The 14,727-nt window shown below is 37.5% G+C and overlaps 1 protein-coding gene across 1 annotated transcript in view; it reads left to right on the top strand.

The window, feature by feature from the left end:
- Positions 1-12,173, top strand: part of LOC149150451 (cyclin-B1-2-like) — a 68,371-nt gene extending 56,198 nt beyond the window's left edge. Inside the window, exons 3-4 of the mRNA XM_089440814.1 lie at positions 11,345-11,442; positions 11,752-12,173. Of these exons, the coding sequence (XP_089296940.1) occupies positions 11,345-11,442; positions 11,752-11,852 (199 nt within the window). The 3' untranslated portion in view covers positions 11,853-12,173. The remainder of the gene's footprint in view (positions 1-11,344; positions 11,443-11,751) is intronic.
- The last annotated feature ends 2,554 nt before the right edge of the window (positions 12,174-14,727 follow it).

Below are 14,727 nucleotides of genomic sequence, written 5' to 3'. Positions count from 1 at the left end.
CGATATTTTCTGAGTCAAATCTGTCGTTCAAAGCACTATCTTAAGCAGCAGAGTTTGGGAAGAAGTTCATTCAAGTAAATCAGCATTGTTATTACAGTAAAACAGAGGTTTTAACTTTCCAGAAATTTCGTGCCTCTTCATATCCGTCTTGAGTTTCCTGCCTATGCCTGTGGGCCCAATTTGTTGATTCTTCCTATCTAGTGTTTGTTTAAGAAAATTGTGCTTCTTACAGTAAATCAGTTTCCTTTGGGAATCATTTCATATTTATATCAGCATCTGTCAATTTTTGTCTGGATCAGCCAGCATCCGCATTGAAATCCGTGCAGGATTCTTTGTATTTTTCCATATCTTGGGAAACGTGCAGATGGCTTCGTTAACCAATCTCATGTTGGAAGGCAGTCAGGAATATTCCGAGCAGACAGAATCTGCCTTTTACGCCTTTATGGCTAAAAGGTCGTCAGATCATGTACCGTCTTCTGCTTGGTACATTGACTCTGGTGCATCACGCCATTTCTCTCACAGGCGTGACTGGTTTATTGACTTCTCACCTTTTAGTGATTCCGTGGTATTTGGTGGAGGTGAAAAATACACAGTGGTTGGCAGAGGTACCGTTCAGATCCAGTCTGGTGGGCGCACACTCATCTTCTTGAATGTATACTATGTTCCTGGTATGGAAATTAATCTGCTGTCTGTCAGCCAGATTATGAGGAATTCTCCTCAGCTTGATGTAGTGTTCAGTGCGCACAAGTGCTCCATTATTGACAGGGAGACTAGTCTAACAATTGCTGTTGGCCTAGAGGACCATGGTCTATATAGGCTACTTGACACCGGTGACTCTCCAGAAGTGGCTCTAGCAGCACGTGTCTCTCCCATCAGTACTCTATGGCATCAGCGATATGGGCATCTAAATATGCAGTATCTCTCTCAGCTCTCTCGGGAGGGACTTGTGTCAGGATTACCTGATATTCAGACTCAGCAGTTGGGGGTATGCGGCGCCTGTCAAGCGGGAAAGCAACATCGGTCTCCATTCAAGGATGGAGAATCTTGGCGAGCATCTAAGGTACTTCAGTTACTTCATGCTGATATTTGTGGTCCTATGAATACAACTTCTATCACCGCTTGCAAATATTTCTTACTTATTGTAGATGATTTCAGTAGAAAGATGTGGGTGTATTTTCTAAAAAATAAATCTGATGCACTTAGTACCTTTCAGAAGTTTAAAACCTTAGTTGAAAAAGAGTCTGGCTGTAACATCATGACTCTTAGGACTGACAATGGGGGGGAATTTTGTTCTTCAACTTTTGCCAACTTCTGTGATATTCATGGCATCAAACGTCAGTTAACCACACCCTACACTCCTCAGCAGAACAGTGTTGTCGAGCGTCGCAACCGCACGGTTGTTGAAATGGCTCGTTCCATGTTACAACACAGGAGTGTTCCAAACAGATTCTGGGCTGAAGCAGTATTTACTGCTGTTTACCTTCTTAACCGATCACCCACTCAGGCTGTTACAGGGAAGACTCCTGAAGAGGTTTGGTTTGGCCGTAAGCCTAAGATCAGTCATCCCAAAGTATTTGGCTCAGTTGCATATGTTTGGATTCCAGCTGCTAAGTGCTCTAAGTTGGATTCCAAAAGCCAGAAACTCATGATGACAGGGTACAGTGATCATCACAAGGCCTATAGGCTGATAGATATAGCCACTGGTCGTCTTAGCTTCAGTGGGGATGTAGTATTTGATGAAGACAGAGGATTCTTTCAGTCTTCTTCTTCTGAGCAGTGTTCTGAGGATCAGCCTCACAGTGTTCTTCTTCCGGTCGGTCCACCTGATGGGAGGGATGATGTAGCATCAGTATTTGATAATACTCTATCTGAGCTTCCTCCAGAAAATAACCCTCCTCTTGCGGCCCCTATTGCTCTTGAGTCTTCTCCACCTCCTCCTGATATTGGTTCCTCTACTCCTGATATTGGTTCTTCTACTCTTCGGCCTAAATGGTGGGCTAAAACCATTGGTGATCTCCGGGATGATGAGCTCCTTGAAGGTAGAACTTCTAGACATAAGAACAGACAACAGTCTACAGTCAATTTTGCTCTTATGGCTAACCTACACAATATTTTTGAGCCTCAAACCTATTCAGAGGCTAAGGGTACATCTGAGTGGGAACAGGCTATGGAAGCCGAATTCCAGAGTCTTCAGAAGAATCACACATGGACACTTTCTGATCTTCCTGCAGGGAAAAAGCCCATAGGCTGCAAATGGGTGTATAAAGTGAAATACAAAGCTGATGGAACCATAGACAAGTATAAAGCTCGGCTTGTGGCTCGAGGGTTCTCACAGAAGGAAGGCATCGACTATGAGGAGACTTTTGCTCCTACCGCCAAGATGAGTACCATAAGGCTTGTCCTTGCCCTAGCAGCTCAGTTCAATTGGAAAGTTCATCAGATGGATGTAAAAAGTGCTTTCCTAAATGGTGATCTCCAAGAAGAAGTCTACATGACGCAGCCTCCAGGATTCAAGGTTGCTGGTCAAGAACAGAAAATGTGTCGGTTAGCTAAAGCAATCTATGGATTGAAACAAGCTCCTCGGGCTTGGTACATGAAAATTGATCAGTACCTGACAGATCAGGGTTTTCAGCGGAGCCCATCTGATGCAAACCTGTACATCAAGCATACTGGTGATGATATCTTGTTTGTGGTTGTCTATGTGGATGACCTTATCATTACTGGCAGCTCTACACATTTGATCCATGGGATCAAACAAGATTTATGCAGAACTTTTGAGATGACAGACTTGGGACTTCTTCATTACTGTCTGGGGGTTGAAGTTTGGCAGACTGAAAATCAGATCTTTCTCTCTCAGTCCAAGTATGCCAAAAATCTTGTGGACAGGTTCAGAATGCAGGATTGCAAACCGGCCACGACTCCTATGGAACCAGGGCTCAAACTTTCAGCACAGTCATCCTCTCCCCTTGTGGATGAAACTTTATTCAGGCAATTAGTGGGCAGTCTCATCTATCTTACTGCTACCAGACCTGACATCAGTTTTGCAGTAAGCTACATTTCTCGCTTCATGTCAGCTCCTAAAGCTGATCATTGGAAAGCAGCAAAGCGTGTGCTACGATATGTGCGTGGCACTTCTGATTATGGCCTCCTATACACTCGAAGTTCCAATCCTATACTCAGTGGTTACACTGATTCTGACTGGGCCGGTTCGGTTGATGACCGTAAATCTACAGCTGGGTATGTGTTTAATCTAGGATCCGGTGCTGTTACTTGGACTAGTAAGAAGCAACAGGCAGTGGCTCTCTCCTCAACAGAAGCAGAGTATCGGGGAGCAGTTAAGGCATCCTGTGAGGCAGTTTGGCTTCGACGTATGCTGGCAGATATGCATGTTTCCCAGACAGGGCCTACTTCTTTGTTTTGTGATAATCAGGGAGTGCTCAAACTTGCCAAGAATCCAGTCTTTCATGAATGAACAAAGCATGTGGAAACTTATTGCCACTACATTCGCCAGCTTGTTGAAGACGACTCAGTTCAGTTGCAATATGTTCCCACAACAGAGCAACCCGCCGACATTTTCACCAAGCCTCTTGCTCCTGATAAATTTGTAAAATTCAGAGGGTCTATTGGTGTTGTAAATAGATTTAGCGTTAAGGGAGGGTATTAGAATATTCCTATTTAATGCTCATTCTTTTAGCTGTTGCTATTTTTATTCTTTTAGCAGTTTCTTAGATGAAACTGATTGTTTCCATATTCTACATAGAAACTTGATGTTTCTATTATTGTAAATATCTCTGTATTATTATTGAGCTTCAGCTTGCTCATGATTAATTAATTGATTGGAAATCCATATGTGTTGTTCGCACTGTTTTACTTTAACTGACTTGTCTTCTTGAGTTGTCATATTCATTTGATCGGTATTTGTTGTTTTGTCATCAACTTGAATTCCTACATTTGATGCTTCTTTCTCGATAAGTTGTTGTACCTTGTTTTCTAGTGACTTCTTATCCTTCTTAAGTTTCTTAATTTGCAACAATAATTTTTCGCTATGGTTTTTAAATCGAGAAACTTCTTCATTTTTGTCAACATTGATCTTGTCAATTTCTTTTTGCATATTTTGTAATACCTTTTTACCTTCTTGAGACATTACTTTTGAAATATTTGAGATATCTTCTGGTGTTACTGAATTTGGTTTTAGTGTAAAATCTTGGAGCGTTATTTTCTTCTTCTTGTAAGAAAATGTTAAAAACTTCTTCTTTGTATTTAGAATAAAGGAACCTAGAGTTCCCATAACCCCAAAACAATGTCACTATCGTAAAAACGTAAAGTTTTCACGGTGAATTTTGAGGTAAAAGTATAATCTCCAATATTTAGGTGTAAATTGCTTATATCGTATTGTTTTCCAAAAATATTTGTTTCAACTATATTTGATTCTAGAATCACTAATTGGTTAGCACATTTAGGACTAACATAATTACTTCTTTCAGCAGGACAGATAGAGATTATGATGTCTCTTCCTGCGAGCGATCCTTTGATTTGAAATAGTGTGCAAACACATGTACTACGGGTTTCAGGAAACCTTTCATTACTAGTCTCCATTTTTGCCTTGATGTTTTTACGTAAACAATATGTCAACTGGAGCTATTTTTATTAGAAAATATCACTTATTTCTTCTATATATATTTTTTCAAATATTCTCCTTTAATGTGGATTGTTAAAACTTGAATACCCTTTTATTAAAAAAAATACTCCTTTATATTGTTGCCCTCTATATATGTATGTATTTCTTTATATTAAGACCCCTTTTCAAAGTAACTTTATTATCTTATAATAATAATAGTTTCACTTCTTTTTTTAAATAATAAATTGGTCCCTTTTTTTATATACTTAATTAATCGCTTGATAACTTTTAATGTCACCCCACTTAATATAAAAGTCATACTTAATATAAACTTTTATGATGTCACCACACTTACTAAATATAAAGGTCATGTCTTTTCAAATGATAGGGTCACGATGTTCACAATACTTTTTAAGTAAAAAGTATTATTTATCTTTCACCTAAATGACAGGGTCACGATGTTCACAATACTTTTTAAGTAAAAAGTATTATTTATCTTTCACGTAAGAGCTTTTGTATCCTTGTTTTCTTCTTTAACTTTTAAAAATGCCATGGGCTATTACCATGCGTTGTTTTTAAAACCTCTTGTAAAAAGTAATATTTACCTTTAGGTTGTTTTTAAAACCTCTTGTAAAAAGTAATATTTACCTTTCACGTAAGAGCTTTTGTATCCCTGTTTTTTTCTTTAACTTTTAAAATACCATGGGTTGTTTTTAAAACCTCTTGTAAAAAGTGATATTTACCTTTCACGTAAGAGCTTTTGTATCCCTGTTTTTTCATTACCATGGGTTGTTTTTAAAGCCTCTGTTAAAATGTTCTCGACGTAAAAAGTAAAACGTATTCCTTTTGTTTTTTGTTTTTCTTTTTTTCCTTAACTTTTTAAAATACCATGGGCAATTACCATGGGTTGTTTTTTAAAACCATGGGCTTCTCCACATAAAAAGTTTTAAATATACTTGGTATGAGATTTTGTATCCGTTTTGTTTTTTCTTTTACTTTTTTTTTTTTCTTCTTTTTTTAATATATTTACTTATATATTTTTTGGGTTAATTTTTTTTATGGCCAAAGGCCTAGAAAAACGGAGAAAAGGAGAAACTCCCAAATATTTAGCGAATGCTTGAACTGCAACAACAATAAATTTGACGAAGAGTCCAAAGACTTGGATCGGAGAATGAGCTTTGTGCACCGGTTAAGCAACCTAGAGGACCGAACTGCTCTGATACCAAATGAAGCGAACAAAGTTCCTTCTATAAATTAATTACTCCAAAAGACTTGGAATATCATATTATCTATTAAAGATATAAATATTATATTAAATGTGTGAATAGGAATGAATGATTTACAAATGAGAACGAGAGGCTTGCTTATATACCAAGCGTCTCTTCATGAAGAGTCATGTCTCAATTAGACATGCCTCTTCAAACTAATTACTACTAAACTAATAATTATTTATGCTTATTATCATTTATATTATTTTACATTATTAATATATATTTTATTCGTTACACCGTCCTCCCCCTTTAGGTCCTCTTTATAATTTCACTTGAACTAAATCCGTAATCTCCAAAGTGATAGAGGGCTAGGATTAAATCCTAACCCACTTAGATCAACGGTGGAGATTAGATCTAAGTCACTTAAATAATTAGATTATTTATCCTTAGAAACTTTAGTCCAATAGCCAACATTAATCAATAAATTAATTAATGTGCTTTCCCCAAGTCAAAACTTAGGAAAAAAATCATAATACTTGCTCCTCTTGAACAATCACCTAAACAGAACCTTTTCCTGCATGCTCTACACTTAGGCTCTGCAGAAGACCTTTCGATGCTACAAACATCAACAAACATATCACAAACTCCTAAACTTTCTTATTCTTTGGCTTGGGTGCACAAGTTCTAGGCTGTGCCTCTCGTACTTTAGAGCCATCCTCCTCGGAATAGACAAATTTTGAAATGACTTGTACCTGCTACAAACCTCATCTAATTGGAAGGGGATTAAGATGCAAAATCGTAAGCATGTGCTTCCAATGTTGCTTACAATATCAATCATACAAGGCAAAGTTAAGAGGTTTGGTGTGCTATTATTTTAGTACCATTTCAGCCTTATGAAGAACCCACTTTGCCTTTGTGTATTCTTTGTTTTTAACTTTTTTAATATAGAGTATTTATCAACCTGAGCTTGAAATTAACGTTTGTGTGTGGGGATATCAACAGGAAGTTTGTGTGGGTCTAGCATTTGAGGAGAGAAGGATTTTTAAGTCATTCTAAAGTTTATTTTAGTTTGAAAAAAGGCAAAATTTTTGATGTTTTTTCTAAAATATATATTTTGGAAAGGATTTCACGTATTTTCTGAACATGAAAGCAACTAAGAAGGTACTTTAAGAAGGTGACACTCAACCAGAGGAAATGATATCGGAGGCAGTGCAGCTCAGAGGTTGTTCAAACACAATTAGAAAATGCAAAAATAATATGTTGAATGCACTTATGATGTAGACAGGGAGGAGGAAATATTTCAAGGAAAATATGTTGAAGTCGGACCTGGCATTTAGAGGAAAAAAATTAGACAACCCACAGTGATAGGCCGAACAAATGAAGATTTGTGTAGAGAAGATGCACCCCAAGTGAAAAGGACATGTAACCGTATATTCAATGCATAGCCACACATTTGCGACATGGAGAATTAATTACACACGATTCAAACCGCTTCACAATATAGAACATATATTGCAGCCATTCACAGGATTGTTTATATGCCCTAATACACTAGAGTTTACAGACAAGAAAGACAAGCACATACCATTAGGGGTAGAGGAGCCATAGATATGAGACACAGAATTGGCAGAGAAAGGCCATAACCTTAAGGTATTGATGCAGGGATGGAACATAGGTGCAGAATCCTGAAATAGGGAAATCTAGTCCAATAGCTTTCAGCAATCTATTTAATGCAGGGAAAATCGACTTTTCCTGCAACTCAGCTTCTAAGTCATAGAGACTTCTACAAAATTTGTAACCTATGTAGGTTCTACCCAAATTCAATATTGATCTAACTGGAATTCCAAATGGGAATTCTGCCCAGCTCTGCTCTAAGCGAGTCTTACCAATCTTATTTATTCTCCTTACAGTCGCTCACACAGATGGTGTCTTCCAATCAGAATTCATGTACAGATTTAGTTAATCTCATGTTAACAAACATTCACGAAATCTCGAATGCGTTGACATATGTAACTAGGTTCGGTCTTCATATGTATTCATGATTCTTTTATACTGTAAAAATAAAAGAAAATTATTATTATTATTTTTTATAGTAAGGGTTTCATGCTCAAGGTCAATTTATTTTAGGTCAAGCACCCATTGTGTGCTTCTAAGGTTTGTCATAGAGTCAAGAAGTCAATAGAGTCATTGTTGGCCTAGCAGTGGAGAAGTCGGCCTAATTAGGGCAATTCGTCCTTCTAAAAAGGCTATATATAAGAGACCATTCGACCTCATTTGGAGAATCACTCATTCATTCATCAAGGAAGCAAGAACAAGAAAGAAAAAGGCAAGTGAAGGACTAGAAGGAAGAAGGAAGTTGAAATTTCTGATTTTTACACTCTCTCTCTCTCACACGTGCAAAGAAAAGCTAGGGTTTCTGCAACATCAAGACCAAATTTTCAAGTCATCAAGGAAGGGTCAAAATTGGAAGAGAAGAAGCTGATTTGGTCACCTACAAGCCTTTGAAGAGGAAGCAGCCCAAGCGAAGGATGGGGGCAGCCTTAGAAGCCCTAATTCACCCACGTGCGAAATTGCAGGGGGCAAAAATTTCAGACCTGCAGTGAGGGCCGAAATCTGAAGCTGGGGGTCGAAGTTCTGCAATTGGAAGAGATTTGACTTGGTTTGACTTGGCAAGAAGAAGCTCATCCTCCAGAAGGTCTGACTTGGTCTTGGAAGGGTCTTGGTCTTATTCTCGAGGTCTTGGAATTTGTCATTTGAAAAAATCTATAAGAAGAAGAGATTTTTGTGGGTTTTCTTCTCTAGGAGAGACTTTGGCCCTGACTAGCAGCCTACATCTTGTGTCCTTGTGTACTATTGATCTTCATGTTTAGAAGAAAAGTAGTTTTTCCTAGATCCTAAGATTACTCCATGCTTTATTCCCTAAATCTCTCATGATTTATTCTTTAAATATCTCATGCTTTTCAAGGTAGATTTGATTTTGCTTTATGGACAAAATCTTACCTATCCATAGCTTTTCTAAAACTATGACTCGTCTAGTGCTAAAACTCTTAAAATATATCAACTTGGAAAATACAATTTATTTACATAGAATAATATAAAATCTTCTCAAAAGCCAAGACCCCTCCTTCTAATGCTCCTGCATCACTATTTCTTTTCCACAAGAGAGAATATGCTTAACATAGCATACTCATTCATAGGTAAATATGTAACTTTCATTCGAGGAAATTGCAAAAGCGAGTGTGTGTTCTAGCAACAACTATTTCTATTGCTTAAAAGAACAAAAAATTCTTGCTTAGAAGATTTGAAATAGTCATTCCCTAAGCTTACAGAAAGAGGTATTGGAAAATTTTAAATTTTGTTGTGAATCAAAGTTCAAAGCTGGAAATAAAATTAGTTGTCAGGTGTAGAAAATTATATTTTTGTGGAGAGAGGAGGCATAACATGTAAAAGGGAATTTAAATCACATATGTTAAGGATGAAGTTGTTAAGTTGCTCTCCTAGCACAAAACCTTGGAAATTGTTTATAAATTGTGCAAATTTATTCTAGAATATCAATATCCCAAAAAATAGTTTAAGAAAACAATGAGCAAATATGTTGATGTTTAACCTTGCGATTTCTTGAAACAAACAAACACTACCTTTTGTTAGTAGCTTGAGTCTCCAGGAAAAAGTGTACAATAGTTGGAATGATCTGCTTGCTGAGGGGAATCCAACTAAATTCCCACACCTTAAATGTTTTTGAGATGCAAATCAATTAAGTTGGAAGATTGCTTAGGTGGAATTTTGGCTTCAAAATGAAGGATATGATAATGTGATGGAGCATCACTAATGTAGCCCCAGTATATAAAGATGAGGATAAAAACCAGTGGGCATTGTGATTGGTTTCCCGGGTGCCTGGGTTGATGGTGGTAGAGCCATATCTTTGTAAAATTAAGGTGGGGTATGTAGTTGAAAATACTATTTTCGTGTTAAGGAAGGGCATTGGAGTACTAACAACAATACTAGGATAAAATGACTCCTTATTGTATAAAACAATGTGTTGGGGTATTAACACTCCAATACTAAGATCAAATGACTCCAATATACTAAATTGTATATTCCATTGCTCCTAGTCTTTGGTGTATTCCTATTTTTCTACACATGGACAAACACTGCTTTGCAAATTTGCAATTCCAGTGTTAAGGTAGACTTGCAGCATCTCATATTGCAAGTACTATTACATTATATTTGAAAATTACACTCAAAGAAACACAACATGTTGGAATATCAACGCCTTAATGATATGGTGTTTGTTTACTATAATTTTGGGTTGTGTGAGAAACCAGTTGATGTAGAGGCCCCTTTGCTTTGATGAGATTTACCCCAATTTTTACTGGGTGGTGGAGACTGAAAGACCTATTATGGTGGATTGATCTAGTTGTCTAGAGAGTGAGAGGACCGGGTTGAAGACCAACCAGTGCAGCAACAATCACAACAGGAGCAATTGGTGTACCACAAGAGTTGGGTGCTGGAACAACCAGTTTGAGTCTCCGCTAGGCATGTGATGCTAGGACCCTCACAAACACTTCTAGATCCCATAAAAGGGGTGTGCTAGAGGGTATTGATACCTCTATATATGTGGTTTAAACTTTAAACTTTAATGTTCCACTTTTTGGACTTGAGAATTTTGATTTTAGACCCCTGGAAGCTACTGATTGTTAATGTGATGTACATGAGTGTCCATTCTGTATATGATAATGGAGGATTTTCTTCAAATATTTATTTGACAATACGATTATCAGATGTTTGTTTTGAGTTTAATTTTAATCCAGTTAATTTTTTATAAAACTCTTAGAACTACTGATTTGTTTATTGCTTGGTGACCTGTGCTGAATTTTGGATGTTTTTCTGTAGTTTTTTCTAAATTTCATTTTTTGGACCCTTGCCAAATTATTGCCCTGGCAGTTTTGATGTCTTTACGTCAATTGAACATTTAAGGCAACAAAATTTAGAGTCAATAGATTATATAATAAATTTATTTTTCCCTCAGGTAGTTGATTAGTGAGGTTGTTGTGATGTTATGCTTAAATTGCCAACCTTCGTTCATGATTGAGTTTTCTGTGCCTGGAATTTTTTGAAAAATATTTGTGATAGGACAGTGTATGCATGATTTTCTTGTGAATTGCTTAATAGTTTGTTTCTGGAGCTAAGGTGTGTGTTATTGGTCATTGATAAGGATTAGCTAATAACTAATTATGCATCTGAGGGATACACAGAAGCTTAATACACCAAATATTGTTCATTTGCAAATGATCATGCCTTGCACTATTGTGTAAAATGAATTGACAAAACATATGTGGTTATGTTTGCAGATGTAGTTTGTTATCATTTTGATGCAGTCAGTATTCCAATCACTTTCACAATTTCTGATACCTTCCTTAACTTTTTAAATATTCACATGCATCTAAATTGAAAACTTCTCTTAACCAGGCTGGAGAGAATGCATGGATTCATGTGTGCACTTTTACTTGTGCAGATTTCAAAGGCCTCCTGGTGAGTTGCCATCATCAATGATAGGTCTCGAGTCATTGACCGGTTCCTTAGACGAGTTCTCCTTCGAAGATTATTTGAATGGTGAGTGACTTGAAATACTCTAGTGTTTAATATCTCAGAAAACTTGTGGTTACCATTGCATGCTGTAAATGCTTTTGCTTTAGCTGTAAGTTCAGATTGACAAGAGAGATTGCAATGGAGTAAGTTTGTTTTCAAAAGTTGTGGATAAAATTTAACGTTCCTCGGTGTCATGAGTATACACGCGAAGCAGATTATTGTTTCTTGTCTATCAGGTGGAATTCTATATTGTAAGAAAACCTTGAGTTTGATTTTATTTTTATTTCCTAAAGTGGTCAACACAATCTAAATACTGATATTTGTTGCCTGTAGATCCTCGGGACTCGGAAACTTTCGTGCCTGCAGATATGCATCATGGTATGGAAGTACGTCTAGGCCTGTCAAAGGGGCCAGTTTGCCGTTCCTTCATGTGATATGGTTTTGTTGTGATGATGGATTTAGCATTCTATTCTCCCACATTTATGATGCACACTAATATGCATCCTACTTCAAAAGGTGCAATGAAACTCAAAAATCTTGTTTCGTTTATAGTGTGACAGATCATCTTAAGAAGGGGATCAGATATTGGTTGAGTTTCTGCTGTAGAAGTATATGTTTAACATAACGTTTTTTTTTGGCTTCCAATTTCTGTTAGGCCTTGAAGATTTTTATCCTTCAATTTTTAACATAAATTGTACGATCTCACCTTTTAAGGTCCTCTTAAAGTTTGGTACTAGTGAAGAGATTTAAGATTATCTGAACAGTCTGTTCTTTCTTTTTCCTTTCCCTCTGTGATAGCCTTTTCCGATCAGAATTAGTAAAGTAGTTTGAAGTGTAGTTAATCAGATAAAATTGACTTCTTGTTGTATCATTAATTTTGTTTGTTTGTTAACAAGATCGGTTAGATGATATATTACCAAAAAAGGGTGTGGAGCAAGCTCCTATTACATTCAGCTATATTGCAATAGTAGACAAAGCAATGAGACGAGAGCGCAGTCCCTTCTCTTGTGCTTAATTTCCAAACTTCATAGATTCTTTTAACTATTCTAGAATACTGCCGGACGTATTGACCTACTAAGAAAACAAATTTACATAACATAAATTCTCATTGGGTTTATGGCTTGTTGACTGAGTATTCTTGGGCTGCTTCTATCATGTTGTTATTCACTGAGTTTTCTCCTTTACTGCTCATAGTGTTGCTCTTGTAGTATTCTATTGCTTCCTCTAGATGCTTGCACTTGGTTTTCAGATCCTTTATCTCATGTTGTTGCACTGCCATATTTTGCTTTTGAAAGCTATACTCCATTCTCATTTCACTTCTTAGATCTTTGAGAGACTGCGCCAGCCAATGAATCATGGCCTTGTTTCCTTTGCATGCTAGGCATGAGTCATTCCTGGCTGCCTTCTTAATGGGGTTAAACTCCATCTGACCGTTGTTTCCCCTTGCTTTGCTGTAGCTGCCTGCGCTCCCTTGATCCTTCGTTGCTCTGATTTGATGGCCTCTGTTCTGAACTTTTTGTGTAGCTGTGGAGATTGCCGCTGAGGGAGATAGTATGATAGAGGGCCTGCGATTTTGAAGAGGAAGGTAATATGTAGCAGATGATAAACCACTCTGCAATGGGAGCTGAATGATGGATGGCAAACGCTGATCAAAGAGGAGCAAGATGCGGATGAGCCAAGAATTTATAGGCCGAGTCTGGTCAAACAAAACCATAGGGCTGGGAGATAAATAGATTGCCAGATGAAGTGCGTATGCATGTGGACGAGGTATAGAGGGTGGAGAGCTTGTTAAGTAGGTTAGAGGGAGAGATTGTAGTTGAGTGCGCCTTGTAGACCGTGTGGATGCCTGCGAGAAGAAGGGAATATGGAACGCGCAGAGAGCAGCTGCTCTTGCTGACTAGAGATTGGCTGAGCTTCGAGAGAGCTGGGCTGGAAGAGCTAAGAGGAATTGAGGGCCAGTCACGGGGTTCCAGAATGCAAATCGCTCTCCTATCCGCTCTCTATTATAACTATGATGCTCATACGCTTTGCCTCCATACTTATAATTGAAACGGCCCCTCCATGCATTGTACTTGAGAATTGTCACTTGCGCGCTTTTTCCTTCTCTAGCTCGATTTTCTTCTGAGCTGTGCGTTGCTTTCTCATAAGCCTTGTGACTTGGATTACAATTTTTGACAGTGATAATTTGCATTTCCTTTTTTCCTTGCTTTTTCCTCTACCTGTCCATGATTTTCTGAGATTTCTTTGGGTTGTGTGTTTTTTGATTTGCTTTTTTTTTGTTTTTGTTTTATTTTTTCCATGATTTATCTTGCTTTGTCCCTTTTTCCCCATACTTTAATCTTTTCAAATTCATATTGATCCTATGGCACGGAGTGGTGGTATTCTTCATTGTTCTCCCAGACTCTTCCTTCGTTCATCTCCACTGCTTGATTTGCATGGAAATCCGCCTGCTGATTGTGAAGCCTTAGTATATGTTTGAAAGTGACATTACCAGAGTCTTCTAAATTTCTTCTTATTCTTTTGATAATTCTACTCATAAACTCGTTGCTTGGACTTTTGGTTCGGATCATTGCTTCAATTATGATGGTTGAATCTCCCAGGATTACTGGATTTTGGATTCCTTTTTTTCTAATTATTTTTGTCCCCATGAGCACGCTATAAGCTTCGGCCTTATTATTTGAAATTTGTCCCAATCCCCATTCATATGTGACAATTTTTTTCCCACTTGGATAAAAAATTATCCCGCCTACTCTTGCCTTTCCAGGATTATTCTTGGAGGCTCCATCAAATTGCAAACAATATCTATTTTGTAGTCTTTTCCAACTTTCAATTTCTTCTTCAGTCATTCTCAGTTTCCAGTTTTTCCCTGAGCTTTCTTTTCTTTGTCCCTTTTTACCTTTGTTGTCTATTATGGCTTTGCTGAGCCATTCTCTTTCTTCTTGTTGAAGGATACTATAATCCGTTGGAGCAGTTCCTTTTTCATTGAATATTTCTGAAGTTAATCCCCATGTTTTTGATAATGTTTTTCCAATTCTAGGATTTTGGTTTTTAAAGATGCACTTGTTCCGAGTCAGCCAAATTTGCCAGCATAGGACTGTTGGAATGCATTTCCAGATTCTCATAATTGTGACTTTCTTCTTTGTTGCATATGGGTAGGCTTTCTCTAGAATTTTGAGAAATTCCAGCAATGGTTTACCATAGTCTATATTTACTTCCAGTGGGCTCAAGAGCTGCTCCCAACATTCTCTTGAGAATTTACAGTCCTGAAATAAGTGTTGAATGGTTTCTTCTGCCTGCTGGCATAATGGG

The sequence above is a fragment of the Pinus tabuliformis genome, chromosome 9 (genome assembly GCF_031772625.1).
Source record: "Pinus tabuliformis cultivar Carrire ecotype Pingquan chromosome 9, CPIR1, whole genome shotgun sequence".
NCBI lineage: Eukaryota > Viridiplantae > Streptophyta > Pinopsida > Pinales > Pinaceae > Pinus > Pinus tabuliformis.
Note: the sequence above shows the minus strand (reverse complement) of the source record. Positions and strands in the feature narration are given on the sequence as shown.